Source organism: Aotus nancymaae, unplaced genomic scaffold, assembly GCF_030222135.1.
Source record: "Aotus nancymaae isolate 86718 unplaced genomic scaffold, 86718_ANA_hifiasm-v0.15.2.pri h1tg000020l, whole genome shotgun sequence".
Lineage (NCBI taxonomy): Eukaryota > Metazoa > Chordata > Mammalia > Primates > Aotidae > Aotus > Aotus nancymaae.
This window is the reverse complement of record NW_026988432.1, coordinates 27,893,679-27,919,909: the sequence shown is the minus strand read 5'-3', so window position 1 is coordinate 27,919,909 and position 26,231 is coordinate 27,893,679. Positions and strand designations below refer to the sequence as shown.

General features: G+C 42.7%; 2 protein-coding genes and 3 non-coding genes across 6 annotated transcripts; all 5 read right to left on the bottom strand.

The window, feature by feature from the left end:
- Positions 1 to 5,843: 5,843 nt before the first annotated feature.
- On the bottom strand, positions 5,844 to 12,294 carry CUNH18orf32 (chromosome unknown C18orf32 homolog). Its single transcript, XM_064379195.1, has 3 exons — positions 12,232 to 12,294; positions 7,455 to 7,650; positions 5,844 to 6,614 (listed from the first exon to the last, which is right to left on the bottom strand). Exons 2-3 carry the CDS (start codon positions 7,617 to 7,619, stop codon positions 6,549 to 6,551), a joined length of 231 nt encoding a protein of 76 aa, XP_064235265.1. The 5' UTR covers positions 7,620 to 7,650; positions 12,232 to 12,294; the 3' UTR covers positions 5,844 to 6,548.
- A 1,137-nt stretch (positions 12,295 to 13,431) lies between these two features.
- RPL17 (ribosomal protein L17) lies at positions 13,432 to 17,388 on the bottom strand. Of its 2 annotated transcripts, none has more exons than XM_012440806.2 (7): positions 17,297 to 17,388; positions 16,454 to 16,506; positions 16,327 to 16,367; positions 15,717 to 15,851; positions 15,374 to 15,472; positions 14,008 to 14,199; positions 13,432 to 13,536 (listed from the first exon to the last, which is right to left on the bottom strand). In XM_012440806.2, the coding sequence occupies exons 2-7, from the start codon at positions 16,491 to 16,493 to the stop codon at positions 13,489 to 13,491; spliced, it is 555 nt and encodes a 184-aa protein (XP_012296229.1). In that variant the 5' UTR covers positions 16,494 to 16,506; positions 17,297 to 17,388; the 3' UTR covers positions 13,432 to 13,488. The 2 variants fall into 2 exon arrangements, with proteins under 2 accessions (XP_012296229.1, XP_012296230.1); XM_012440807.2 differs by having other exon boundaries at positions 17,237 to 17,382.
- Positions 13,894 to 13,957, bottom strand: LOC135276141 (small nucleolar RNA SNORD58). Its single transcript, XR_010343706.1, has one exon. It is a non-coding gene; the product is annotated as a small nucleolar RNA SNORD58 (small nucleolar RNA).
- Positions 16,206 to 16,270, bottom strand: LOC135276140 (small nucleolar RNA SNORD58). Its single transcript, XR_010343705.1, has one exon. It is a non-coding gene; the product is annotated as a small nucleolar RNA SNORD58 (small nucleolar RNA).
- On the bottom strand, positions 16,585 to 16,650 carry LOC135276142 (small nucleolar RNA SNORD58). The gene has a single exon (XR_010343707.1). It is a non-coding gene; the product is annotated as a small nucleolar RNA SNORD58 (small nucleolar RNA).
- Positions 17,389 to 26,231: the final 8,843 nt, after the last annotated feature.

Below are 26,231 nucleotides of genomic sequence, written 5' to 3'. Positions count from 1 at the left end.
CTCATGCCTGTAGTCCCAGCTACTCGGGAGGCTGAAACAAGAGGATAACTTCAGCCCAGGAGTCTGAGGCTGGAGTGAGCTATGATCACGTCACTGCACTCCAGCCTGGGTGACAGAGTGAGACTCTGTCTCTAAAAAATAATAAAAAAATGAAAAGATCAGTGGTTGGAGTTTCTTTTTAATCCAGTCAATATTCTGTCTAATAGCTCAACATGCCAGTGAATGGTCACTTTGAGGAAATGCCGAGTCACATATGTTTCCTAGGAAGGCAGCCTAGTAATGAAAAAAAAAGTGACAAGACCCAAGAGTTTTAGCCTTAAATAATAAACTGAGAAAATGAGTCTAACTCATAAAAAGACAGGAAATGCAGTTAAAATTCACTAAAGCAAAAATAAGTTGTTGAAAAGTAGGTAAATTAAAAAGTCATGATACAAGGTTAGCAAAATTAACTTTATTATTATTTTTTTGAGACAGCGTGTTGCTCTGTTGCCCAGGCTGAGTGCAGTGGTGTGATCTTGGCTCACTGCAAGTTCCGCCTCCTGGGCGTAAGCAATCCTCTCACTTCAGCCTCCAGAAACTTTAAAACAAGTTCACAAATACTGATTAGTCTAAACTCACCCTCTCCATTTCTGCCTAATTATTCCCAATAAGGTATTACTAACAATTAAGATATCAGTAGCTGTGATGTCTCCTTAGACAGTGTAAAAGTATGAACTTGAAATCCTAGACTTGTTATTTACATGTTTAAACTCCATTATTCCTTTTTTCTTTTTTAAGGGTTTTGCTCTGTTGCCCAGGCTAGAGTGCAGTGGCTTCATCAAAGTTCACTGCAGCCTTTGACCTCCTGGGTTCAAGCAATCCTCCCGCATCAGCCTCCAGAGTGGCTGGGACCACAGGTACACACCACCATGCCTGGCTAAATTTTTTTTATTTTTGGTGGAGATGAGGTCTCCCTTTGTTGCCCAGGCTGGGATCCTGTTTCTCTTTTCATTTTTTTTTTTTTTTTTTTTTTTGAGACAGAGTTTTGATCTGTCACCCAGGCTGGAGGGCAGTGGTGTGATCTTAGCTCACTGTAACCTCCACCTCCTGGGTTATCATGTAGTCCTAGCAATTCAGGAGGCTGAGGTGGGAGGATCACCTGAGCCCAGGAGTCGGAGGCTATAGTGAGCTATGATCATGCTGCTACACTCTAGCCAGCCTGGGTGACAATGAGACCCTGTCTCAAAAAATAAAATGTTTATATGTATTACTTATAAATGTGGAAATAAATATAAAAAGCCCACAGCACAATAGGTAAAATCTTTTGGGAGAAAGAAGTAGGGACATTAGAAACGTTGCAACATTAATTTATATATATATATATATTTTATTGCACTTTAGACTCTGGGGTACATGTGCAAAACATACAGGATTGTTGCATAGGTACATACATGGCAATGGGGTTTGCTGCCTCCATCCCCCCATCACCTATATCTGGCATTTCTCCCCATTATCCTTCCCCAATCCCCCTACCCCCTGCTGTTCCTCCCCTGTTCCCCCAACAGACCCCAGTGTGTCTTGCTTCCCTCCCTGTGTCCATGTGTTCTCATTTCAACATCCGCCTATGAGTGAGAACATGCAGTGTTTGTTTTTCTGTTCTTGTGTCGGTTTGCTGAGAATGATGATTTCCAGATTCATCCATGTCCCTACAAAGGACATGAACTCATGGTTTTTATGGCTGCATACTATTCCATGGTGTATATGTGCCACACTTTCCCTGTCCAGTCTATCATCAATGGGCATTTGGGTTGGTTCCAGGTCTTTGCTATTGTAAACAGTGTCACAATGAACATAAGTGTGCATGTGTCTTTATAATAGAATTATTTATAATCCTTTGGCTATATACCCAGTAATGGGATTGCTGAGTCAAATAGAATTTCTATTTCTAGGTCCTTGAGGAGTCGCCACACTGTCTTCCACAGTGGTTGAACTAATTTACACTCCCACCAACAGTGTAAAAGCATTTCTATTTCTCCACATCCTCTCCAGCATCTGTTGTCTCCAGATTTTTTAATGATCGCCATTCTAACTGGCATGAGATGGTATCTCAATGTGGTTTTGATTTGCATTTCTCTAATGACCAGTGATGATGAGCATTTTTTCGTATGTTTGTTGGCCTCATAAATGTCTTCTTTTGAAAAGTGTCTGTTCATGTCCTTTGGTCAGTTTTGAATGGGGATATCTTTTTCTTGCAAATCTGTTTTAGTTCTTTGTAGATTCTGGATATTAGCCCTTTGTCAGATGTGTAGATTGCAAAATTTTTTTCCCATTCTGTTGGTTGCTGGTTCACTCTAATGATTGTTTCTTTTGCTGTACAAAGCTCTGGAGTTTAATCAGATCTCATTTGTCTATTTTGGCTTTTGTTGCCAGTGCTTTTGGTGTTTTAGTCATGAAGTCCTTGCCTATGCCTATGTCCTGAATGGTTTTGCCTAGGTTTTCTTCTAGGGTTTTTATCGTGTTAGGTCTTATGTTTAAGTCTTTAATCCATGTGGAGTTAATTTTAGTGTAAGGTGTCAGAAAGGGGTCCAGTTTCTGCTTTCTGCACATGGCTAGCCAGTTTTCCCAACACCATTTATTAAACAGGGAATCCTTTCCCCTTTGCTTTTGTCAGGTTTGTCAAAGATCAGATGGTTGTAGATGTGTGGCATTGCCTCTGAGGCCTCTGTTCTGTTCCATTGGTCTATATCTGTTTTGGTACCAGTACCATGCTGTTTTGATTACTGTAGCCTTGTAGTATAGTTTGAAGTCAGGTAGTGTGATGCCTCCAGCTTTGTTCTTTTTGCTTAGAATTGTCTTGGCTATGCAGGCTCTTGTTTGGTTCCATGTGAAGTTTAAGGTGTTTTTTTTTCCAGTTCTGTGAAGAGGGTCATAGGTAGCTTGATGGGGATAGCACTGAATCTATAAATTACTTTGGGCAGTATGGCCATTTTCATGATATTGATTCTTCCTAACCATGAGCATGGGACGTTTTTCCATCTGTTTGTGTCCTTTCTTATTTCCTTGAGCAGTGGTTTGTAGTTCTCCTTGAAGAGGTCCTTTACATTCTTTGTTAGTTATATTCCTAGGTATTTTATTCTCTTTGTAGCAATTGTGAATGGGAGATCAATCATGATTTAGCTCTCTGTTTGTCTGTTATTGGTATATAGGAATGCCTGTGATTTCTACACATTGATTTTGTATCCTGAGACTTTGCTGAAGTTCTTGTTTCAGATATTCAGCTGAGACGATGGGGTCTTCTAAATTTACAATCATGTCGTCTGCAAATAGAGACAATTTGATTTCCTCCTTTCCTAACTGAATACCCTTTATTTCTTTTTCTTGCCTGATTGCTCTGTTTAGAACTTCCAATACTATATTGAATAAGAGTGGTGAGAGAGGGCATCCTTGTCTAGTGCCAGATTCCAAAGGGAATGCTTCCAGTTTTTGCCCATTCAGTATGACATTGGCTGTGGGTTTGTATAGTTTTTATTATTTTGAAATACATTCTGCCGATACCTAGTTTATTGAGAGTTTTTAGCATAAAGGGCTTTTTAATTTTGTCAAAGGCCTTCTCTGCACCTATTGAGATAATCGTGTGGTTTTTATCTTTGGTTCTGTTTATGTGGTGCGTTACATTTAAAGACTTGCATATGTTGAACCAGCCTTGCATCCCTGGGATGAAGGCTACTTGATTGTAATGGGTAAGCTTTTTGATGTGCTGTTGCAATTGGTTTGCCAGTATTTTATTGAAGATTTTTGCATCTATGTTCATCATGGATATTGGCCTGAAGTTTTCTTTTTTTGTTGAGTCTCTACCGGGTTTTGGTTTCAGGATGATGTTGGTCTCATAAAATGATTTGGGAAGGATTCCCTCTTTTTGGATTATTTGGAATAGTTTCAGAAGGAGTGGTACCAGCTCCTCTTTGTATGTCTGGTAGAATTTGGCTGTGAACCCATCTGGACCTGGGCTTCCTTTGGTTGGTAAGCTCTTAATTGATGCCTCAACTTCAGCCCTTGTTATTGGTCTATTCAGGGTTTCGTCTTCTTCCTGGTTTAGGCTTGGGAGGGTGTAAGTGTCCAGGAGTTTTTTGTTTTGTTTTTCAGACAGAGTCTTGCTCTGTCACCCAAGCTGGAGTGCAGTGGCACAATCTTGGCTCACTGCAATCTCTGTCTCCTGGGCTCAAGTGATTCTCCTGCCTTAGCCTCCTGAGTAGCTGGGATTACAGGCATGTGCCACCATGCTCAGCTAATTTTCTTTTTTTTGTATTTTTAGTAGAGATGGGGTTTCAGCATGTTAGCCAGATGGTCTTGATCTCCTGACCTCATGATCCACCCGCCTTGGCCTCCCAAAGTGCTAGGATTACAGGCGTGAGCAACTGCGCCTGGCCATATTATTTAATTTTTAAAAGATAATGTGTTGGGAGGCCGAGGCGGGTGGATCACGAGGTCAAGAGATCGAGACCATCCTGGTCAACATGGTGAAACCCCGTCTCTACTAATACAAAAAATTAGCTGGGCACGGTGGCGCGTGCCTGTAATCCCAGCTACTCAGGAGGCTGAGGCAGGAGAATTGCCTGAACCCAGGAGGCGGAGATTGCGGTGAGCCGAGATCGCGCCATTGCACTCCAGCCTGGGTATCAAGAGCGAAACTCCGTCTCAAAAAAAAAAAAAAAAAAAAAAAAAAAAAAAAAAAAAAAAGATAATGTGTAAGCCAGGTGCAGTGGCTCACGTCTATAATCCCAGCACTTTTGGAGGTCAAAGTGGAGGATCACTTGATCCCAGGAGTTTGAGACCAGCCCAGGCGACATGACAAAACTGTCTCTACAAAAAAATACAAAAACATTAGCTGGGGATGGTGGCATCCACCTGTAGTCCCAGCTACTTGGAAGGCTAAAGTGATAGGATCACTTCAGGACTAGAGGTCAAGACTGTAGGGAGCCATGATCACAGTGCTGCACTCCAGCTTGAGTGACAGAGTGAGACCCTGTCTCAAAAAAATAAAAAATAGTAAAAATAAAAAAGATGTGTGTACTGAAGAACAAATTAATTTTCAAAAAGTTGCTAGAAGGTTACACACAAAACCAACTGGGGCAGACTCTGGGTGCACTGCCTATGAGTTAGCCTTGCTCCACAAGGAGCAGCACTGTTAGTAAGACTTGCTGTCTAACAAGATCAAACAAACAACAAAAAAATTGGTTAAATCTGTGAAGTTGGAATTAGGGAACCAGAGTTCAGAAAGAACATTTGCTTTTCATTTAGTGTGCTCTTGCATTGTTTTACTATGAATCTATTATTTTTGTAACAGTATTTATATCTTAAAATTAACAATTTATTTGCTAATGAGAATTTATCTTCTCCCTCAGGTGGCTTTGGACAGAAAAGCTGAGACCTTCTGATTTATATCAAATGAAGTCCAAGTAAATCAGTGACTTGACCAGACGTAGAACTTAATAGAGCCTGAATTAGGACCAGGACTTCATTGGGGCAAGAGTCCCCTTTAATCTTTCCCAGCTTCAGAGGGAATAAAAAAAGATATAAGGATGCATCTCATCATTTTTGAATATTTATAGGTCCCTACGCTGAATATTAAAATCCCAAGCTAAAAGTCATATAATGGCCTATGTCCAGACCCAGGCCCAGAACAGCAAAGAACTGCCCAGTTGAGTGAGTGTTGCTGAAAACCACTAAATTTGAAGTGTCTTGTTATGCAACAATAGTAATCGCTGTCCTGCCACTATACAGATGCCATCACAACATCAGAATTCTGCTGACGTGATGAAAATTTCCCTTTTGAATATTTAAATAGACTTTAAAAGAAAGAGAACTACCAGTTAAACTGAATGTTTAATACATTTGTAGGAAGAGAAGAAACGTAGTAAGGATTAAAATCTTCTAATTACATTAGACATATTTGTAAAAGATGTTTAATTTTTCAAAGAAGTTTCCCCCTTTTCCCTATCTTTTTTTTTTTTATCTTCCTCAGAGCAATAAATAGTAATTACTATATTTATGGACAAGCTGCTCTACTGTGTTGGACAGTAATTATTATATCTTTATGTTTCACATCATTATTATCTTCTAAAATTCTACCTTCATTTCCCTGCACAGTTTCACTGCACAGTTTCACAATAAAACTGTACTCCACTCAAATTAGAAGAGCCCAAACAAATTACAGCAAACAGCAGTCAAATTCACACGAATGAATTATAGAGAACCAAACATTTTAAAGTGCTGATTTAGTAACATAGTGTCTACTGGCACAAACTTTCTATTTCATCATATTATTAAAACAACAGCAACAGAAATGAAAGCTACATTAATGAAAAAGGAACTTAGGAATGAGGTCATTAAATATAACTAACTACATTTTAAATAAGGATATTATGTATTTCCTGATTAGTATCCGGTAAGTATCTAGACTTCTATCCTGGATTCCGGTCTCAGATAAAAAGGTCAAAGACAGTTACAAGGAAGATGCTTCATATTATCAGGTTCATTTTTTAAATGATGAGGTCCTTTAGGAAATTGCTTTAGTCTTTCTTTTTATCAGAGATCTCTGTTGGTCCTTTTGCTGGTAATCCATTCATGTCTGCACCCTAAATGAAAAAAAATTTAGAAATTATTGTAACAAAAAGACATTCATTAAGAGACATACTCCCAAAGTGCTGGGAGGCTGAGGCGGGTGGATCACCTGAGGTCAGGAGCTCGAGACCAGCCTGACCAACATGGAGAAACCCTGTCTCTACTAAAAATATAAAATTAGCCAGATGTGGTGGTGCATGCCTATAATCCCAACTACTCAGGAGGTCGAGGCGGGAGAATTGCTTAAACCAGGGAGGTGGAGGTTGCGGTGAGCCGAGATTGTGCTACCGCACTCCAGCCTGAGCGACAAGAGTGAAATTCTGTCTCCAAAAAACCAGTGAAATTCTGTCTCCAAAAAACAAACAAAAAAGGCAACAAGCTCCAGAGTGAAACATTTCGCTTCCAGAAATGGGCAGGATGGCTAAATTAGTGCAGCTGAGCACAAACAAAGCTGAATCTAAAAAAAGCAACAATTCTAAAGATAACAGAGTGTCTACTCATTAAAAAAAAATTTTTTTGTTAAAAAAAAATTTCTATGATCCTTCTAATTAAATCTCTTACCAAAGTTATCCATCAGTGAAACTGGTTTGTATTAGTGTATCTCTTCTCATCCATTAGCTATTTACCATTACACTTATCAGTCAGGAAATATTGGTTATCATTTTGGCCAAAAGGCAAATGCATTATGGGAACAGAAGAAATCAGAGGCTTACTTTAAAACCTTAATTTAAGCCAAATGTTAGACAAATTTTTGAAGCTTCTGGTTCTAAAACCTGTCTTTCCAAAATCTAAGTGTTTCACCCACGTACCACCCCCTTTCACTGCTCTTACTGAAGGCATGTGAATGTTCTTACCTTACAGTCTACTTTGCCTTTGTTTGTATCATTTGTTTCTTGTATAGCTTTTTTAGGCCATATACGACCAACGAAGGGGGAAATCAGAGGGTATATGTATGGCTCCAGGAATTTTTTGTAGATCCAGAGGAGAACTGGAATGACGATACAAGGAATGCACACCATTGTCCTGGGCTTGAGCTCCTCAACTGTTGATCTATACAAAGAAAAGAAATTAGTTCATCACAGATTAGTAACTGAAGGAATTTACCAAGATTAAGGTATCTGAAAGGGGCGAGGTGTGGTGGCTCACGCCTGTAATCCCAGCATTTTAGTAGGCAAGAGGATACCTTGGGCCCAGGAGTTTGAAACCATCTTGCACAACCAAGTGAGAACTTGTCTCTACAAGGTAAAAAAGTTAGCTGGGCATGGTGGCATACTCCTGTGGTCCCAGCTACATAAGTGGCTGAGACAGGAGGATCACTAGAGCCCAGGAGGTTGAGGCTGTAGTGGGCCACGTTCATGCCACTGCTCTCCAGCTTGGATGACACAGACTTTGTCTCAAAAAAGAAAAATATATATACATATCTGAAAGGACTATTTTACAGCGTAGGGAAAACTTAAAATACACTATTACATTTGCAAAAAAAAAAAAAAGACTTTATTAAATGAAAATGCTGCTATCTAAAAGGTAAAGTAGGGCAGGAACAGTGGCTCATGCCTGTAATCCCAGCACTTTGGGAGGCCAAGGAGGGCAGATCATTAGGTCAGGAATTCGAGACCAGCCTGGCCAACATGGTGAAACCCCATCTCCACTAAAAATACAAAAATTAGCTGGGCATAGTGAATTGCACCTGTAATCCCAGCTACTTGGGAGGCTGAGGCAGAATTGCTGGAACCCAGGAGGTAGAGGCTGCAATGAGCCAAGATCCTGCCACTGCACTCCAGCCTGGGTGAAAGAGCAAGACTTCATCTCAAAGAAAAGAAAAAAGAAATAATAAGTGGTATAGACATGGATAATAATGAGGTGCTTGCTTCCAAACTTTTCCAATCACTGCTCCCTAATCATGAATTTGATGATAAAGGAAAGACAATAACATTTGGTAGGTGCTAGGCAGTCTACATCTATCAACTCATTTAATCCTCAAAACAATCAGAGGTTGGGTGCCTTTGCTACTACCTCTAGAGTTTAAAAAATGGAGAAACAAAAACATTAATTTAGTATTATGACTTATACTTCATTTAAGTGTGGAGTGGACTTCGGGTGAGATAACTCCCAAGTCCTAATCTTCAGGGACTGACAATATCAATTAGCCAAACCTACAACGCTGATGGTAAATCCTGCAATACAAAACTTACAAAGACCCTACTTTGAAAGACCTCTAGCCTGAAAAATCACCTGGCCTTTCCCAGGCAACAACTCTCCTTTGATATATTTTGCTTTTATTTTTAAGGGCATAATTTAAGGTGTGTCAAGTAACAAAAAAATTTAATTATTATATGTTTTAAGTAAATTGTCCACTTCCAAAAATTAACACCTATGCTGACTTTGCTGACACAGAGCCGTAATTCTAACTACTTGGAAGAATAAGGTGAGAAGATCGCTTTTTTGTTGTTTTTTCTCAAGACCCTTCTCACTCTGTTGCCCAGGCTCGAGTGCAGTGGCACCATTGTGGCTTACTGTAGCCTTGACCTCCTGGGCTCAAGTGATCCTCCCACCTCAGTCTCCCGAGTTTGCTGATTTTGAGAAGTTCCAATGTGATTTCTAATCATCAAGGAAATTAGTGGTGTTAATTTGTTTGTTTTGAGACAAGGTCTTAAACTGTCACCCAGGCTGGAAGTGCAGTCTGGCACAATCATCACTCACTGCAGCCCTAAACTTCTGAGCCTAAGCAATTAACCACAATGCATGGCTAGTTTTAGAAAATTTCTGTAGAGATGGGGGGGTCTTACTATGTTGCCCAGGCTGGTCTCAAATGCGTGACCTCAAGTGATCCTCCTGCCTCAGGGTTCTGGGTTACTCAGATTACAGGTGTGAGCCACTGTGCCAGGCGCAGGAGGATCACTTGAGCTCAGAAGTTCAAGGCTGCAGAGAGGTATGATCATGCCACTGCACTCCAGCTGGGCAATAGTGTTAAGACCTTGTCTCAAAACTAACAAATCAACACTACTGATGTCCTTGATGATTAGAAATCATGTGGGAACGTCTCAAAATCAGCAATTTCTTGAAGAAGAACCAATACTAGTTCCATAATATATTATTAAACCAAGTGATCTCTTAAATTTACAAGACTTTTTAATCACCTAGAATAGGATGGAGGGTCTTAAAAAGTATGAAAGAAAGAAGCTTTCAAACAGTGCATAATGCTGATAAGTTAGCACGTTAAGAATTCTTGTCCAGGCGCCGTGGCTCACACCTGTAATTCCAGCACTTTGGGAGGCCGAGGCGGGTGGATCATGGGGTCAGGAGATCGAGACCATCCTGACCAACATGGTGAAACCCCGTTGCGGTGAGCCGAGATCATGCCACTGCACTACAGTCTGGCAACAAAGTGAGATTTCATCTCAAAAAAAAGAAAATCTTATTTTAAGGCCAGGAGGGGTGGCTCATGTCTGTAATCCCAGTACTCTGGGAGGCCGAGGTAGGCAGATCACTTGAGGTCAGGAGTTCAAGACCAGCCTGGCCCCGTCTCTACTAAAAATGAGCTATTTTTCAAAATATTGCAAATTAAGTAGGATCTGCTGGCAAATGAGTCAGCACCATGACTATGCTAAGACATTTTAAAATTAGTCACAATACATGTGAACAGTAGTATAGACAATCCAATCTGAATATGTCTTTGAAATGAATTACAAGCAAGAGCTATAAACAAAAATGTAAATTGAGGCCGGGAACAGTGGCTCACGCTTGTAATCCCAGCACCGTGGGAGACTGAGACAGGTGGATCACCTGAGGTCAGGAGTTTGAGACCAGCCTGGCCAACACGGTGAAACCCCATCTCTACTAAAAATTAAAAAATGAGCTGGGTGTGGTGGCGTGTGCCTGTAATCCCAGCTACTTGGGAGGCTGAGGCAGAACAATCACTTGAACCTGGGAGGCAGAGGTTGCAGTGAACCAAGATCACGCCATTGCACACCAGCCTGCATGATTAGGAAACCTCCACCTCAAAAAAAAAAAAAAATTGCCTGGGCAACAGTGATTTTTTTTTTTTTTTGAGACAAGGTCTTGCTCTGTTGCTCAGGCTAAAGTCAGTGGCTCAAACATACCACTTGTGTTCCGAGTTCACTGCAGCCTCGACCTCCTAGACTCAAGCTATCCCTTATACCTCAGCCTCCTGAGTAGCTAGGACCACAGCCCCATGCTACCACACCCAACTAATTTTTAAATTTTCAGTAGAGATGAGGTCTCACTGTGTTGATCAGTCCTGAACTCAAGTGACCCTTCTGCCTTGTTCTCCCAAAGTGCTGGGATTACCGCAACTTGGCCCATTTTTTTTTTTTTTTAATGATTTGCCAAGTGTGGTGGCACATGCCTGTAGTCCCAGCTACTTGGGGAGCTGAGGAAGGAGAGAACCGCTTAGGCCCAGGAAAGTCAAGGCTGTTGGGAACTATGACAGCCCACTGTACTCCAGCCTGGGCCACAGAAACAGACCCTGTCTGAAGAAAATAAATAAATAAATAAATAAATCCAAAAGTTGTAACCTGTCTAAAGTTCTCACAGAGGTAACTGGTAATTAGGGCTGGCTAAGACCATAATTTCCAGTTCTTGTTTTCCTCAATGTTCTTGGCTTTTCCTCTTCCAAAACCATAATGGTCATGTTATTCCCTTTTACCAAACGTTCCAAACCAACTAAACCCCTTCAAAACAACTGGCAATGCTACCAGTACTAGCTTAGTGACTGAAAGGCCCTCCATCATAAAGATTCATTTTTACTTCTGTAGCTGTGTTTTAAGCACGCTCACACAGTATGGTGTAAATAAACTCTCAAGAACAAATACTACTCATCACTTAGGCCATAATTATGGCATTTAAGAGACTTTTTAGTTCTCTTCAGAATGAAGCCTACGTGTAGCTTATCTTTTAATCTTCATAATAATTCTTCGGTAAGATATTTTACTTCACACATGTGGAAAGTGGGTCAGAAAAGTCTAGAAGGTAGCTAGGAGATATTATCATTTTAATTATTCTCTCCAAGCCAACTAAGCAAGGATTAAAGCTGTTGCAGAGGAATCTTCTTTCCCTCGACTTAAGTCCAAACAATAGAGGAGACAGGAAAAGTCCGAGGCTCCATCTGAAACAGGGCAGGCATAATAGAGAAAGCCACCTTCCTTCAAGTCAAACAGTTGAGCATGTCATCTTGATGGAGACGGGAGGGCAGGGCGGGGCGGGGGGTGGGTGGTTGCGGTGAGACCGGTTAAGTCAAAGACAATGATTGAAAAGAGGAGAGAAAAGAGGCCTAACGGTGAAGGTCATAGAAGGGATGTGAAACCAACAATATTTGCCCACGGAAAAGAATAAAACCAATATAAAGTATCGGAGAGGCCAATGCAAGCACCGAGGGCACGGATAGTGAACAAGGAATGCAGACAGAGGCGCAGGGCCGGGGAGGGCGGGTCGGCGCCCATGAGGAAGGAAGGTACCGTGAAAGCGAAGGCGGGCACTGCGGGAGCCGGCGGGCCAGAGCGCCGAGGAGGGCAGGAGGCAGGAGCCCGCAAACTGGCTAGGGTTCTGCGAGCGCCTGGGCCTGCCGAGCAGCCCCCCAAGCCCACCGCAAGCCGGCAGTTCAGACACACTTACCCGCGACCGCGGAAGCAGAGCTGACAATGTCCGCACTTCCGGAGGGAGAGACGAGCCGCAGCCGAGCCAATGGGAGCCTCCAACGGAAATGACAAGGCGCGCCTGCGTCAGCCCACACAGCAAGCAGCAGTGTCGCCCAGAGGGACGCGATGGGGCTTCCGGCGCTGCGCCCTGTGCTTCCCAGGTTCCCAAATCAGAGCTCCGCTCCGGGAGGAAAGTCTCACCGGACAACTCCCTGACTCGGAACGCAGGATTAAAATTAAGAACACTGCCTCGGCAAAGGATGACGCCAGTGAAAATGGCGTGGCATTCACAGGGAAGGTGGCAGCTAGGCGGTTTGCGAGTTTCTTAAATTCAAGGGCAGAGCAAGCAAACATTAACTAAAGCCAACTTTAGACATCAGTTTAATAGCAGTTAAATCACTTTATACAACAGTGGACACCCGCTAGGATGTCAGTACGTGTTGGCGAGGATGCATGGCAACTGGGACCCTCACACCCTGCTGTTGAAATGTAATGTGCAGCCTTTTTGGAAATATTTCAAAGTTCCTCAGATGGTTATTCAGGTTACCGTATGATCTAGCTATTCCAGTCGAGTATATACCTGAGAAATGAAAAAACAAAAATCTGCAAAGGTTTACAGTAGCATCGTTTCTAACAGCAAAAACCAAACCTGTCTATCAATTGATGAAATGATACAGGTTGAGCATCATTACTGAAAAAAGCTTCAAAACCTGAGCCTGACTGCTGTCATGACAAAGGCAATGCTCAATGGAGCCATTTCCAGTTGGGGATGATCAAATGGTATATTCACGCACTGAATTATTCTGTTTTGAGACAAGGTCTATTCAGTCTTGCCCTGGTTAAGAGTGCAGTAGTGCTCACTGCAACCTCCCACCTCAGTCCTACAATTAGCTTAGACTACGTGGAAGTGACATCACACTCAGTGAATTTTAGTATGTGTGTGTGTGTGTGTGTGTGTGTGTATATATATATATTTGTAGACAGGCTTGTCCTATTGCCTAGGTCTTGAACTCCTGGGCTCAAGCAGCCAGGCTTCACCTCTCAAAATGCTGGGATTATAGAAATGGGGCACTTGTGCCCAGCCATGAAAATGTTTAATGGTGCAGGGTAAACAATCTGTTTCTAATTCAAATCCTAAAAAATCCCCATTTGATCCATCTTGTAAGGACACTTGAAATAATAAAGACAACACAACATTCTTTTCCTTTTAGTTGCATTTATTTTAAGGCTGAATTTACTCCCGTGCCATAAGTTTCTGTTTCTTCAGTTTCTTCTGGGATATCTGGGGAAAGGAAAATAGATTGTTAAGTTTCTTGGAGAAACCCATAGTACATCTTGGAGGACTGCAGCTTATTCCAGAGGCAGGAAACCTAGTTGTTAAGGACTAAGGGGGAAAATCCTTAAAAGATAAAATCAATAGAACCTAAGTTCATTAGGTATAATGAGAAGTGTACAGAATCACTCAGGTTCTTGACTTAAACAAGCTTCTGAGATTTGGGGAGAGGGCTCGTTTTGAAATGGCTATGTACATCTACATGCAGCCATAAGCAGATAATCATATGGGCCTGATGTATTGAATATAAAACTACCACTTATTAGTCAACAAACTCACAAAAGCCAAAATAAGATAGGAGAAAGGGTTGCTCAGAATAGTTTTCTTTCATGGTTATTCCAAAGGTGTCCTAAGATAGTCATCACAGCAACCACAAATATTTCTACTACCACTAATAAAACTGAGCAACTACTAATTTACCTTCTTCTTCTGGGCAACCTCCTCTTCTGGTTTAGGAACAATCTGTTCCTTTTCAGTAAGGATCATCTCAATGTGGCAGGGAGAACTCATGTATGGGTTAATTCGACCATGAGCCCTGTAGGTCCGGCGGCGCATCTTGGGTGCTTTGTTCACTTGAATATGCTCAATGACCAGAGAATCTACATCTAAACCCTAGAGAGGAGGAGAATGAAATCAGGAACATCCGTAATTAGCAAAACACCACAAACTATCATTGGTAAACATGAATTCTAGTCAGGCGTGGTGGCTCATGCCTGTAATCCCAGCACTTTGGGAGGCCGAGGTGGGCAGATCAGGAGGTCAAGAGATGGAGACCATCCTGGCCAACATGGTGAAACCCCATCTCTACATAAAATACAAACATTAGCTGGGGGTGGTGGCATGCACCTGTAGTCCCAGATACTCAGGAAGCTGAGGCAGGGGAATCACTTGAACCCTGGAGGTGGAGGCTGCAGTGAGCCAAGATCACACGGCTGCACTATAGCCTGGCAACAGAGCAAGACTCTATCTCAAAAATGAAAAACTTTCCAATCTTGCTCAAATGTCCTGCCTCAATGAAATCATTTTTGAAAGGCAATCCTTTGATTCTTCAAACAGCATATTTAAGCAGTTGTCTACCTTCACCTTTAAGTGCCTGAATTGCCACCAAACTCAGTGTGCTAAATATAAATACATTGTCTGTGAGTGGCCTTCCCAAAGATCATTAAGAGGCATGGAGAGCTGAGGGATAAGGAAGAACTCAATTCAAAGTCTTGATGATAAACAGGATTTCTCAGCATGGCTTAGAAGGTTTAGAGCCATACAGACCTAAACCAATTCCAGTTCTGGCTCAGACCTTCAAATGCAAAAGGCTAATGGGTAATATACAAAATGGAGAAACTTGTGTTTTGTCAACACAAGTTTGTCACTGTTTAAACTTTTTGAAAGTTTAAACTTTCCAAAAATGTAACATGGCTCTTCATTTTGAAGGTAGGCCACAAACCATACTAACCACTGCCAAGCTATCATTTTGATAATTAACCATACTACCAAAAAGGTGTATGGCACAAGGGTTAAAAGCCCTTGGTAAAGTACCTCCAGTGTAAAAGGCAGCAGAAAAATAGAAATAGTTAGGCTTAGAGAGACTGCAGACCATCTTCTGGATCTTCACAGAATTTTGTCATAAAGGGATTCAAAAGAACAAACAAAAAATACCAACAACAAAAGGAAGCAACTTTAAAAATTTTAAACGAGTTAATTACTGAGAAGACAAGGACATAAATCTGAACAGCCAACATTAATTAAAACAACCATACAAGTTGCACAGGATGTCAATGGTTTTGGATACCTTAAGTTCAGCATTACTCTCTGCATTTTTAAGCATGTGCAGCAAAAATTCAGCACTCTTTTTGGGCCACCGACCTTGTGTCCAGCCCCACTGCTTGGCCTGAAAGAAAATGGAGAAGATGAGTCATTTCACTTGATTTAAATTAACATTATAGCCAAGATGAGTTTATTTTACCCAACATCAAGGTTTCTTAGGATATGGTTCATTTCACCATCAATCCAAGCTATCCTGTCATTACAGCAATCAGAAATAGGTTGATCAGCACAGATCTTAGCCATTCTTATCCTATCCCATCACTTTTCCATAAAATTTGTCTTTTCAAATGGCAACTAAGAATTCTCACCTGGGCACACCTGCCAACTCCACCATTGTAACGTCGGAATGGTACACACTGTTTCTGTAAAGTGACATCTTTCAGATACTTCGTGGCTTTTCGTATATGCATACCCTTGATGGCCTGGGCAGTTTCACGTGTGTTCTAAGTATGAAGAATAAAGTGTTGGTTAACTAGTCAAAGCATTGCTTAATTTTTAAAGTAAACGTTAAATTTTTAGCTTTTCAAAATGTCAAGTTATTTCTATTTTTTGGTGACAAGGCAATTAAAAAAACTTGTGAGTAAAAGCTAGGAAGACTTAGTTGAAGCTAGGGAAAAATTAACCCCCAAACTCCATTTACTCACTGTAAAATGTTTACATCCATCATCATGTTATTAGAATTAATGTGTCCCATCTTGATCTGCACACTAGGTTTTCAGATGGTTTTCTGGTAGTTCTACTTAATTCCACAAACTCTACATCATTATACCTGATGATCAATGCCTAAATATAAGGTGGCTGCTCAGAATTTATTAATTTTCATGATAAATCCAAAGGTGTCCTAAGAAAGGCATCACTGCAGCTACCTTTTTGAGTGGAACACGAGGAACTCTTGGATCACAACTATGAATCGCATACCTTAAAGTGAACACGAAGATTGGAACCTCTTGATTTGCATGCTAGAAAATAAAAAACACTGGTTAATTTTTGGTATCTTATGCCAACCCCCATGTAGGAAATAGGTATCTACCTCCTGTTCACTTACACTTTGTGGGGTTCTCCGGATCAAGTGAATAGCGAACCATTTTCACAGATTACCTGGAGGAAAGTACAGGGTAGTTCTGTCAATACGTACTTAACAATAACTCAGCATTCAGTGTAAGTATTTTTCGAACAGCTGCTCAGAGAGTAGTTGTTTTCATTATTAATCCAAAGGTGTCCTAAGAAATGCCATCATCGCAGCCATCCTTTCCTCCATCCAGTGCTTTCTTTCCCTTTTATCTGCCAGTAACCACAGCACTGTTTCCACGAAAGCAGCCACACGGACCTCACCAATCCAGTCTACCCTTTGGAAGAAAAGGCAGCCTGTTTCAATTCAAGATGCTGATCTTCCGAACGTAAAATTACTGGACGCAGCCGTATAGCACAACTCAACTACAACCCTCTACCTCCCCCCTCCCGCTCTACGTAAAAGCGTTTACTCTCAGAGCTGCGCGGGTAACATGGGGTCTCTTCCGACACCTCCGGGCTATTACCCACGTTAAGCGCCCTCCGGCAGGCAACTCTGGTAGAAACGTGTAAAGGCTCCACCAGACTTCATTTTCCCCAAAACTTTTCCTCGTTGCGGCCACAAATAAGTCGCGTATTCGGCCACCACTCACCGCTAGACACTGGACGTAAGGAGTCGGCATGGACCACCGGCGGCCCGCGCCCGACCGCCCCTACCAATGGAGGGGCCCGGTCGTCCTCACTCCCGCCCATCACGTTCCTCTGCGAATCGCAGAGGCCGATCGGCACCGGCTTCCAAAGTCGGCGCTCAGCCACGTACCCCCGCGTAAGAAACCATCGCCACCAGCGAGGATTTAGTAGCTTTGGGAGTTCTCCTCACCGGGTCCTGGAGGCCGCCGCCTCCGAGGCCAGGATGGCGGCGATGGCAGGAGGATTGAGCACTTGGAGCAACACAGGAGAACCACTCACCTCAGGCCGCTTAGGGAAAGAGGAAGAACGGTGCCTTCTGGGAGAACTCATGAGAACTTGACTTGTCGCGAGATTTGTAGCCGAAGAAACGAGATCTGAGGAGGGAGGAGGGGAGAGGGGAAAGGGAGTGTGGAATATGTTTTAAGAACGTGTGAAAACGAATTGCCTCCTTAGGGACTGTCTCAAAGTTCTCTTTTTTTGAATTCGGAAGTAAAAGTTACAGGTTTTAAATGTCAGTCAATTAAAAACAGTGTTGTTGTAGGACAGGACTACGTATTATTAGATATGAAAGAAACATTTTATTTATTCGTCAACATTTGTTAGGTTTGATTATGTGACTCTGATTGCTTTAGCCCTGGAGTTTGAACCTGCACTGAGTCATGATCGTGCCACTTCATTGTAGCCTGGGTAACAGATTGAGACACCGTCTCCAAAATAAAAAAATAAATAAATAATAAATAAATAAATAAAAAAGGGCAAATGAGTTCAGGAATTGTTGCTGTGATCCCTTCCTTATAAAGTTCCTCATCAGCTTTTCATCTAATGGCTTCAGCGACTATTAAAGTTCAGTGTTCATATTCATTATTTCATCAGGTGTCGAAAAATGATTTTGTAATTCTGTTATTCCATTAGCATTTTTATATTGGACTGTGTAGAAAAGAATTTTCCCTCTTTCAATAATTTGGTTATCTTTCAATATTTTTATACCATAGAGCAGAGAAGCAGCAAAAAAATGCAGGAAGTTAATGCACATAGGTCTTGGATCCATGTGGGTCATCATCGAGGGGAACCTGCCCTTGGTGCGTCCAGCCTGCACCTAGTGCAGCTGAAGGGCACTGGGCATTGGGAGGGTCTTTGTTCCTTGGGTATGTTAAATAAACTGTGTTGCACACCTGCATTTTCACTGTGGCCTGTCGTGTGAGGTCAGGTGTGGAATTTTCCACTTGTGGTATGTTGGCTCTCAAAAAAGTTTTGGATTTTGGAGCATTTCGGATTTCAGATTTTCGGATTAGGGATACTCAACCTATACTACGTGTTGTGGCCGGATGCTTTACATTTACCATTAATAGTTCACGGGCTGGGCTCGGTGGCTCACGCCTGTAATCCCAACACTTTGGGAGGCCGCGGCAGGCGGATCACCTGAGGTCAGGAGTTCGAGACCAGCCTGCCCAACATGGTGAAAACCTGTCTCTACCAAAAAATACAAAAATTAGCCGGGCGTGGTGGCATATGCCTGTAATCCCAGCTACTCTGGAGGCTGAGGCATGAGAATCACTTGAACCCAGGAGGTGGAGGTTGCAGTGAGCCGAGATCGTGCCACTGCACTCCAGCCTGGATAACAGGGTGAGACCTTGTCTCAAAAAATAAATAAATAAATAAATAAAAATAAAAGTTCACGGAACCTCATGATTGGATGAGATGGCTGTGGCGAGCTGGGCTGCCCAGGAAGCGGACTCAGAGAGTAAGCCGTGCGCCTGCGTTCTACAATGGAAGGGAGCGTTAGGAAGCAGAACTGAAGAGCGGACAGACGCAGCCCCAGCAACCCACCTCCACCCCAAGGGGATTCAGGGGCTGGAGATTCCTGCAGTTGCCCCATGTTGGGGGTGGGGCTGGGCATTTGTTCCTCCCGTATTATTCAGTCACTGGCTGTGGGCGCCCAGGAAGAAGGTGTGACCTTGGGTGGGGCAGTCTTCTTCAGCCAATCCTCAGAGAGGACTAACAGCCCTCCCAGCAGAGGGAGATTAAGTCCTTCACTCCCGGGAGGTGTCTGGGAAGCACGTCCCAGTGTGCACCGCAGCAGCTATGCATGTGTCGTTTTACCCATGAGAAAACTGAGGTTCAGAAGGGACAGAGCCAGGATGTGAGCCTAGATCTATTAACACCTGTGAATCCTGTGCTCTTTTCCACCATTCTTGCTGCCAATTCGGCACATTTTCATGCCTCCCGACTTCTTACGGTGCCCGCCATGTTCCCAGGTGATGCGGGGCTCAGTGTCCTAGTCTGGCTCTCCTGTCCTGCTGGGCAGTCTGTCTCTTGGTCAGCTGTCTCTCTTCACCCCAGCTTTGGCTCTGCTCTCACGGCTTGATCCACCACATCCTATTCTGCGTTAGCTGCTGCCTGAACTTATCAAAGTGGACCCAATGAAAGCTGTGTTGAGGAGGATTATTCTGGTGCTGAGGCTGGGTACGTTGGTGAGGCCAGGAACCTGGGACTGAATTCCAAGCAGAGAACCAGAAGAGCTGTACAGAAATCCAGGCAAGGGCCAAGAAGGTGGGAATGGAATAGCAAGTACTGAATTAGTTAGTTAATTAATTAATTAATTTTTTTTTTGAGATGGAGTCTCACTCTGTTGCCCAGGCTGGAGTACAGTGGTGTAATCTTGGCTCACTGCAACCTCAACCTTCAGGATTCAAGTGATTCTCTTGCCTCAGCCTCCCAAGTGGCTAGGATTACAGGTGCCTGCCACCATACTCAGCTAATTTTTTGTATTTTTAGTAGAGACGATATTTCGCCATGTTGGCCAGGCTGGTCTGGAACTCCTAACCTCAAGTGATTGGCCGGTCTCCCGCAAGTGCTGATTTTAAACGCGGCTCTCCCGAGGCCTTCTATTGGGTTCTGCCTAATGGTAACCACTAAGGCTTCACTTACTCTGTAGATCTCTTAGCAGCAGCAGGAAACAACAAACCCTTAGCCTTTTCAAAGTAATAGCCATTCTCCTCAGTAACCTCACAAAGACAGATGTCCAGTGGGCCCTACAGGAGTTTGACAGTTTGTCCAAACAACTGTTTTTAGTTGAGGCTATAAATTCTTAGGAAAGGGTTTGTCAGTGTGGCACATTAAATCAGTTGGCTAATATGAATTATTCTGATCATCTTCTTAGAAAGGAATGTCTCTGGGGATTTTCGGATGAGTGAATATTCAATGCTCTGTCTTTCAGCATTATCATCCACTTCCCCTGCCCCTCGTATAATTCTCATTACAGGATTGGCTCCTGGGCCTTCAGGAGAGCCGGCAGTAGGGTAGGGTGGTGGGGGGAGAGGAAAATCTTAATCCCTTGCCAGGGATTTACTTTGCTCTTCTTAGTCTGAGCCTCCCATACAATGCTGGTTTGAGCTTCACTTAGAAATTGGCCTTTTTATCTAGGAAAGGGGAATTCCTTTCACAACAATCAGAAAATGTAATCCCTTACTCAAGGGGTTGGAGTCCTTTTATTCACCTCTCCCTATGTTGGGCTGCTAGCTGCTCCTCTCTGCCGCGTGGCTGTCTCTCCCTTACCTCCCAGAGTTAGGTAATAGCCGACATTATTTTTCTTCACTAGGCTTTCCTAAGGGATTTCATTTCCTTTGTTTTCCTGAGACACTTTAATTCCTCAAGCTGCGAAGTTTGCTTTTTGTTACTAGAGCTCTACTTATTCTGCATAATATTTAACAGGTGTGAATTGTTTTAAGATCAAATTTAAAAGTACATTTTTTTTTTCGTCTTGTCGGTAACTGATGTTGGGTGTGTGTGTGTGTTTGTGATTTCCCTGGCAGGGCCTTTGTATAACTTCAAACAGGACTGGTGCCTTGCCTTAGGCTTCTGGATAGCACTCTTCTGAACACTTCTCTACTGAGCAGCTCCTTGGACCTATGCAAATCTCTACCCAGCTCTTCTGGGCAACAAAATACTCTGGATAATATCATGCCCTTTAACATCCCCACTTTATGCTCCCAGCCATAAGATCTCTTTGGTCATGCATGTGGGATTCCCATGAAGGAAAAGCTTCATTTCCAGCAAGAATCTGGCTTCCAGCTGGGTGCAGTGGCTCACACCTGTAATCCCAGCACTTTGGGAGGCCGAGGCAGGAAGATCACCTGAGATCAGGAATTTGAGACCAGCCTGGCCAACATGGTGAAACGCCATCTCTACTAAAAATGCAAAAATTAGCTGGATGTGGTGGTGTGCACCTGTAATCCCGGCTACTCAGGAAGCTGAGGCAGGAGAATCACTTGAACCTGGGAGGCGGAGGTTGCAGTGCAGTGAGCTGAGATAGCACCATTGAGACTACATTAAAAAAAAAAAAGAATCTGGCTTCCACCTAGACTTGGAAAACATACTGAAAAGCATATTGCTGATCAACTAGACAACCTACTTCCACTCTTGATTGCCCCTGTAATCCATCTAGAGCAGCCAGAGCGATTTATTTATTTAAAAAATTAAAATTGGCCAGGTGCAGTGGCTCACACTTGTATTCTCAGTACTTTGAGAGGTTGGGGTGGGCAGATCACTTGAGGCCAGGAGTTCAAGATCAGCCCAGCCAACATGGTGAAACCCTATGTCTATTGAAAATAGAAAAAAATTAGCCAGGCATGGTGGCGCATGCCTGTAATCCCAGCTACTTGGGAGACTGAGGTAGGAGAATTGCTCGAACTTGGGAGGCAGAGGTTACAGTGAGCCGAGATAGCACCATTGCACTCCAGCCTGGGTGACAGAGTGAGACTCCATCTCAATAAATAAATAAATAAGTAAAAATTTAAAATTATTCCAAAATTTAAAATTATTTATATGTATTTTGTAGAAAGTTAGATATAGCAGATAAGAAGATTGAGAAAATAAAATCCTAGGCTGCGTGTGGTGGCTCATGCCTGTTATCTCAGCACTTTGGGAGGCCGAGGTGGGTGGATCACGAGGTCAGGAGTTGGAGACCAGCCTGGCCAAGACGGTGAAACCCCATGTCTACTAAAAATACAAAAATTAGGCAGGCACAGTGACGAGTGCCTGTAATCTCAGCTACTCGGGAGGCTGAGGCAGGAGAATTGCTTGAACCCAGGAGGTGGAGGTTGTAGTGAGCCGAGATTGTGCCACTGCTCTCTAGCTTGGGCGACTGAGCAAGACTCAGTCTCAAAAAAAAAAGAAAAAAAAATCCTTGTATTTCCAAAAGATTAACCTTTAATATATATCCTAGTATAGTGTGAGGTATATACCTCATGTATGTGTGTGTGTATATATATATATATGTTTACCAGGTGAAACCATATTATTTTGTAACCTGATTGTTTTCCAGGTAATCTCAATTTTACCTTGTCAATACATTTTCATCTCTTCTAATACCTAACCTAAATTTCAGTTATCCCAGTTGTTTCCCAAATGTTCTTTCCAGTTGGTTTGTTAGAAGCAAGATCCACTGGGTGTATGACTTACATCTATAATCCCAGCAGTTTGGGAAGCTGAGGCAGGCAGATCACTTGAGGCCAGGAGTTCAAAACCAGCCTGGCCAACTTAGTGAAACCGTCTCTACTTAAAATAGAAAAAATTAGCAGGCTGTGGTGGCACACACCTGTAGTCCCAACTGCTCTGGAGGCTGAGGCACATGAATTGCTTGTAGCTGGGAGACAGAGGTTGCAGTGAGCTGAGATCATGCCACTGCATTCCAGCCTGGGCCACAGAGCAAGGCTCTGTTTAAAAAAAAAAAAAAAAAAAGCAGCCACAACAACAACAAAAACACCAGAAACAAACCAAAGCAGGACCCAATCTAGGTCCCACCTGACATCTGGTTGTTGTTTCTTTTTATTTCATTATATTTTATTTTTGAGACAGGGGCTTGCTGTCATCCAGGCTGGAGTGTAGTGGTGCGATTCTGGCTCACTGCAACCTCAGCCTCTGGGGTTCAAGTGATTCTCCTGCCTCAGCCTCCTGAGTAGCTGGGATTACAGGCACCCCCCACATGCCCAGCTAATTTTTATATTTTTAGTAGAGACCGGTTTCACCATGTTGGCCAGGCTGGTCTCAAACTCCTAACCTGAAGTGATCTGCCTGCCTCAGCCTTCCAAAGTGTTGGGATTACAGGCGTCAGACATTGTGAGGGGCCTGGTTGTCTTAAGCCAACTCTGTTACCCAGGCTGGATATACAGTGGTGCAATCACTGCTTGCTACAGCCTGGATTTCCTGGGCTCAAGCAACTCTTTCGCCTCAGCCTCCTAAGTAACTGGGACTCCAGGCACCTGCCACAATATCCAGCATTTTTTTTTTTTTTTTATGAGATGGATTCTTGCTCTGTAGCCCAGGCTGGAGTGCAGTGGCCCAATCTTGGCTCACTGCAACCTCTGCCTCCCGGGTCCCAGTTCAAGCAATTCTCTTACCTCAGCCTCCCAAGTAGCTGGGATTACAGGCATGAGCCACCATGCCCAGCTAATTTTTGTATTTTTTAATAGAGATGGGGTTTTACCATGTTGCCCAGTCTGGTCTTGAACTCCTGACCTCATGATCCGCCTGCCTTGGCCTCCCAAAGTGCTGGGATTACAGGCATGAGCCACTGCACCTGGCCAGTTAATTTTTAAATTATTTGTAGAGAAGAGGTATCACTATGTTGCCCAGAGCGATCTTGATCCCCTGAGTTCAGGTGATCCTCAAGCCTTCCAAAAGTGCTGATATCTTGTGAGCCACCATGCCCAGTTCTCTTGGGTCTCTTTTAATCTTTCATAGTTTCTGTTTACATGACAGTCGTGTTGAAGATGTCAAGCCAGTTAATCTACATAATTTACCATCTTTTGGATTTGTCTAGTTGCTTCTTTGTGGTATCATAGCTTTGAACTGGGTGGATTCCAATTAGGTAATTTTGGCTGGAGTACATTATAGATGCTATTGTCTACTCCACATTGTATCCTCCAGCAGACATACCTGGGTGGCCACCCTGAGGGATGCTGAGGTTGACAACTGGATGTGGTGATGACCGTCTGCTCTCCTTGAGACTAGACAGGGGTTAGAAAATCTTTTCTTTTTTCTTTTTTTTGAGACAGAGTCTCACTCTGTTGCCCAGGCTGGAGTGCAGTGGTGCAATCTCGGCTCACTGCAACCTCTGTCTCCCAGGTTCAAGTGATTCTCCTGCCTCAGCCTCCCAAGTAGCTGGGATTACAGGCTCCCATCACCACGCCCGGCTAATTTTTGTATTTTTAGCAGAGATGGGATTTCATCATGTTGGCCAGGCTGGTCTTGAACTCCTGACCTCAAGTGATCAGCCCGCCTTGGCCTCCCAAAGTGCTAGGATTACCAGTGTGAGCCACCGTGCCTGGCCAGCAAATCTTTTCTTAAAAGTCCAGATTGTAAATATTTTAGACTTTGTAGGCTAAACAGTCTCTGTTGCAACCACTCAACTATGTTGTGTAAAAACAGCTATAGACAATCAATATACAAATGAGCATGTCAGTTTGGTGATAAAACTTTATTTATAAAAACAGGTAGTAGGCGTGATTTGGCTGTAGTTTGTAAACCTCTGGACTAGAAGATAATCTGTGTGATGTTACTACTCTGGCTGGGTAAATGTCAATTACCCACCAAACATTTACCTAATGTATGAGCCAAAATTAAATATTTTGTTACAGCTTACAAAATGCTAATTTTCTTATTTCTGTTATTTTTATACTTCTCTTAGCTAATTTTTTAAAATTGAAAAAATTAAATTATAAATACTTTCTACTTTGAAATAACTTCAAACTTACTAAAAAGTTGCAAGAATAATACAACGAATTCTCTTTACTTAGATTCACCAATTGCTAATATTTGGCACATTTCCCCTTCTCTATGTGTGTATATATATATATACATATTATGTGTATACTTTTATATCTATACACACACATCTATACCTAAATATACCTATTATTTTTATCTCAATCATTTGAGAGTAAGTTGCAGACATTACCCCCTTGTGTCTAAATAGTTTAGAGTGTATTTCCTAGGAATAAGTTTCTCTTTCTTTTTTCTTTTTTTGAGAAGGAATCTCCCTCTGTCATCCAGGCTGGAGTGCAATGGCACGATCTCGGCTTACTGCAGCCTCTGCCTCCCAGGTTTAAGCAATTCTCCTGCCTCAGCCTCCTGAGTAGCTGGGATTACAGGCACCTGCCACCTGCCAGGCTAGTTTTTGTATTTTTAGTAGAGACAAGGTTTCACCATGTAGGCCAGTCTGGTCTCCATCTGCTGATCTCGTGATCTGTCTGCCTTGGCCTCCCAAAGTGCTGGGACTACAGGCGGGGGCCACTGCACCTGGACTTTTTTTTTTTTTTTTTTTTTAAGATGGAATCTTTCTCTGGGTATGGCCCTTAAAAAAAAAAAAGATGGAGTCTTGCTCTGTCACTGGAGTGCAGTGGTGCGATCTCAGCTCCCTGCATCCTCCACCTCCTGGGTTCAAGTGATTCTCTTGCTTCAGCCTTCTGAGTAGATGGGATTACAGGCTCCTACCATCACGCCCCACTAATTTTTGTATTTTTAGTAGAGACGGGGTTTCACCATGTTGGCCAGGTTGGTCTCAAACTCCTGACCTCAGCTGATCTGTCTGCCTTGGCCTCCCAAAGTGCTGGGATTACAGGCGTGAGCCACTGTGCCTAGCCAGGTTCTTCTCTTTCATAATCAGTTATTAGAATCAAGAAATTTAACATTGACTATAATAATATTATCTAATCTAGAGACCATATTTAATTTCCACCAATTATCCCAACAACATCTTTCATAGAATCTTTCTTTTGGACCAAGAGCCAAATTCAGAGTAAGACATTGTGTTTGGTTGCCATGTCCCTTTATTTTTCTTTAGTCTGGAATAGCTTGGCACTCTTCGTAAAAAGAGCTTTCTCTTATTAACTGGGGTGATTTGGTTTTCCTAAAATACAGTTTCTAGAACTATAATAACTATAACTGGAAAGTGTAATCTTTAAAAAATATAAACTACATAATACTCCCTGCTTCTCTCCAAAGCACTTCCCAGGTTAAAACCCTTGAAAGACTTCACATTTCACACACAATAAATTCCAAACTGCTTACTGTGCTGTGCAGGCTGATCTAGCTCCAGGCCCTCATTTCCTACCCTTTTCGTCTGC